General features: G+C 56.7%; 1 protein-coding gene across 1 annotated transcript in view; it reads left to right on the forward strand.

The window, feature by feature from the left end:
- The window catches only part of elmod3 (ELMO/CED-12 domain containing 3), a gene marked incomplete at its 5' end in the record, with an annotated part of 6,408 nt that extends 3,316 nt beyond the window's left edge, over positions 1–3,092 (forward strand). Inside the window, 4 exons of the mRNA XM_084468882.1 lie at positions 311–441; positions 887–963; positions 1,766–1,893; positions 2,426–3,092. Of these exons, the coding sequence (XP_084325008.1) occupies positions 311–441; positions 887–963; positions 1,766–1,893; positions 2,426–2,676 (587 nt within the window). The 3' untranslated portion in view covers positions 2,677–3,092. The remainder of the gene's footprint in view (positions 1–310; positions 442–886; positions 964–1,765; positions 1,894–2,425) is intronic.
- Between the last annotated feature and the right edge of the window lie 932 nt (positions 3,093–4,024).

Raw genomic sequence — 4,024 nt, forward strand, 5'->3', positions numbered from 1 at the left:
GGGTACGCACGCACATACACAGAGACGCACGCACACACACACGCAGAGCGACACACACGCACGCACGCAGAGACACACACATGCAGAGAGACACACACACGCACACACACACACACGCAGAGAGACACACACGCACACGCTGAGAGACACACACACACACACACACACACACGCAGAGAGAGAGAGACACACACACACACACGCACACACACACACGCAGAGAGACGCTCACACTCACACAGAATTCCCACCCAATCTGGCACCACTGCTCCCCCCCTGACTGTGCCCCCCCCCCCCACCCCCCCCCCAGGTACGGACCCGTCCACAGACCTGCGTGGGACAGGCTTCCTGGGCCTGATGCACACGCTGTACTTCGTCATGGACCCCGAGACTCTGCCGCTGGCCCGGGACATCTACAAGCTCTCCCAGCACCCCACCCAGGTACCCCCCGCGACCCCCCCCACCCCACACCCCACACCCAGGTACCCCCCGCAACCCCCCCCACCCCACACCCAGGTACCCCCCGCGACCCCCCCCACCACACACCCAGGTACCCCCCTCCCCCGCTCAGATTTAAGTCAGAAAAAAAAGAGACACACCTTTTATAAAAACTCAAAACGTGTTATCTCATATTGGAGCGGCCAGAACGACGTGTGCCTGTTGGTTTTAATACCTGTATTTAATACCTGTTTGTTTAATACCTGAGTGTATTTAATACCTGTTTGTTTAATACCTGAGTGTATTTAATACCTGTTTGTTTAATACCTGAGTGTATTTAATACCTGTTTGTTTAATACCTGAGTGTATTTAATACCTGTTTATTTAATACCTGAGTATCCGGGGTCTTCGTGGAATAACCCCGCCTTCTCTTTCCTCGCCGTTGCAGAATTTCCCCTTCAGCGTGATGTCAATCAACATGACCCGCATCGCCCTGCAAGTGCTGAGAGAAGAGGCCCTCTCCAAGTGAGCCCCGGCCCCCACTCCCACAGCCCCGCACCACCTCCACCACCTCCACCACCACCACCACCCCACACCCACCACCACCTCCACCACCACCACCACCACCACCACTCCCACAGCCCCGCACCACCTCCACCACCACTCCCACCACCACCACCACCACCACCACCACCTCCACCACCATCACCCCCACCACCTCCACCACCACTCCCACCACCTCCACCACCACCCCCACCACCACCACCTCCACCACTCCCACAGCATCCACCCCCCCACCCCCACCACCTCCACCACCACCACCACACCCACCACCACCAGCACCACCACCACCATCACCCCCTCCCACAGCCCCGCACCACCTCCACCACCCCCACCCCCACCACCACCATTCACATGACACTATTCAGGGCGTTTAGCAGATAAATACAAACAAATGGGATCCTTAGGATCCTAAGAAACACACATAACTCAAATAATACAGTTCATGTTCCAAAGGGAGAGGGTGAAGTTGAAAACTGAAAAGTGTTCATAGTGCCAAGTGTTCATAGTGCCAAGTGCCAAGCACAAACAATCACTAGGTTAACCCATTCCCTGCATAAAGCAGAGACAGCTAGGATGAGACGCTACACGATGCTCAGTACTATTTTTTAACGACATACAATACGTGCATTAGAGGGTTGTTTTTAGGAGATTAAGGTAGGAGAAGGGCGGAGGGAGGTAAGGGAGGAGACCACCACCACCAGCACCACCACTGTACCCCCCCCTGACCCCCTGTGCTCTCTCTCTCTCTCTCTCTCTCTCTCAGGGAGTGTAACCGACGGCAGCAGGTGGTGGGGGTCCTGAACGAGTTCTACGTGGCCACCTACCTGCACCTGTTCCAGCTGTGGAAGACCCAGCAGAAGACCATCTCCGACTCCGGCTACGTGCTGAAAGGTACCGGCCGCGTTGAACCACGCGGGCCCGCAACGTTTCATGCGGGGGGTCGTTGGCCAATTGTTGGGACGACAAAACCGCAGAACATGTAGAATAATACGTTCTCGGTTTTAGTCCCGGTCCTTACGTTTCTTGAACGGCCTTTTTAGTTTTTCCTCCTTTTTTTTGACTGCATTTATGTACCGCTTTTCTAACCAGTGGCCACACAAAGCACGTTCACCCATTCATCCCCGCACACATTCACACACCGACGGAGGTGTCAGCCACGCAGGGCGACAGCCAGCCGCCAGTCAGGGTGAGGGCGTCTCGCTCAGGGACGCCTCCACACTCTAGGAGCTCGGAGGAGGAGCCGGGGATCGAACCAGCGACCCTCCGGTTCCCAGCCAACCCCCGCTCTACCTCCTGAGCCACATGCATCATCGGGTCTACGATGGTAATGATGCTGGTCGTGTGTGTGTGTGTGTGTGTGTGTGTGTGTGTGTGTGTGTGTGTGTGTGTGTGTGTGTGTGTGTGCGTGTGCGTGCGCGTGCAGAGGTGGAGCTGTTTGCCAAGAAGAACCCCAAGCAGATGATGCGGAGGCTGGAGGTCTTCCTGAAGGAGCAGCGGGCGGGGGCGGGGCCGCGGGGGGCGTCTCCGGACCCCCTGGCCCCCCAGGGGTCCCCCAGCCTGGGCGGGGCCCGACCGGGGTCGGGGTCCGGGCAGGGCAGCAAGGAGAAGCAGATGCACTTCACTGGAGTCTGCGAGCTGCCCCCGGACATGGAGGGAGAGGCCCGACTCATCTAAGCTTGTGTGTGTGTGTGTGTGTGTGTGTGTGTGTGTGTGTGTGTGTGTGTGTGTGTGTGTGTGTGTGTGTGTGTGTGTGTGTGTGTGTGTGTGTGTGTGTGTGTGTGTGTGTGTGTGTGTGTGTGTGTGTGTGGAGGATGCTTACCCCACTCGGCCCTTATTACCCAGGAGGCGCTTCTAGCAGACAACCCCCCCCCCAGGGCGTGTGGGGGGGGGGGGGGGGGGGGGGGCGGGTCCGCGGTCGCTGGGCTGATGCCGACCAGCCTCCACGAGGTGGTCCACAGCCACGGCTACCACGGCAACGACACAAACAACACTACGAGGAAAACCAGGGTTCTGCTTTTCGGGTTTAGCCCTAGAGCGCCTAGAGGCCGTGGGGGGGCTGCTCCGTCAGGCCGGCGGGGGCGGGCAGACAGACAGACGGCACTTTGTTTTGGTGGGGGGGGGGGGGGGGGGGGGGGTTTGCGTTCCCTACTGTAATGCATTCTTAGTGAGGGTGCCCCCCCCCCCCAGTGTGAGGTCCGGTCTTCCGGGCGTTCCTGACACCTACTCCAGGAGTAGGTGTTGATTAGAGATTAACATGGTTGAAGAAAACTATAATCTATAAATGTATATATAAATACACATAAATATATAAATATAAATATATATATATATATATGTATATATATATTTTAAATGATCTAAGGACGAGTAATATTGAAGTCCTTTGCAAAGGGACCGCGGACGTCCCTAAAGTTATAGAGTAGTTTAAAAAGCAGCCCAGGGCGAACGCAGCGAGTGACTGCCCTGTGGTCCTCAGAAGGCCCCCCCCCCCCCCCCCCCCGGAGCGCTGCCTCTGGCGTCAGCGGCGCAGGTGGGTCTAGCGTAGCGATAGCCTAGCGATAGCGTATGTGCTTGCCTTGGTCACCAGAGGGCCGGGCCAACCTTCTGCTATATGAGCTGTCTTTACATTCCGAGCATGTGACAGTGTGGGCAGTTGCAAAGCTGGCGCATGCGTGCGTGTGTGTGTGTGTGTGTGCGTGCGCGTGCGTGCATGTGTGTGCGTGTGAGTGAGAGAGATGGATGAAACGAACAGGCTGATATGACGGGACGCAGACGGCCTCTGGTCAGACGGCCTCTGGTCAGACGGCCTCTGGTCAGACGGCCTCTGGTACGGTATGCAATCCCAGCTCTCCTCAATGATAATCAACACAAGAAGACGACTGTGTGACGATCCACTTCGTTCCTAACTTCAGGGTTTGTGTGCATGAGCCAGTGAACGAGTGCGTGTGTGTGCGTTTGTGTGCGTCTGTGTTTTATGTATGTGTGTGTGTGTGTGTGTGTGTGTGCGTGACACGACAGGAAC

The sequence above is a fragment of the Micromesistius poutassou genome (genome assembly GCF_964030765.1).
Source record: "Micromesistius poutassou genome assembly, chromosome: 5".
NCBI classification, from domain to species: domain Eukaryota; kingdom Metazoa; phylum Chordata; class Actinopteri; order Gadiformes; family Gadidae; genus Micromesistius; species Micromesistius poutassou.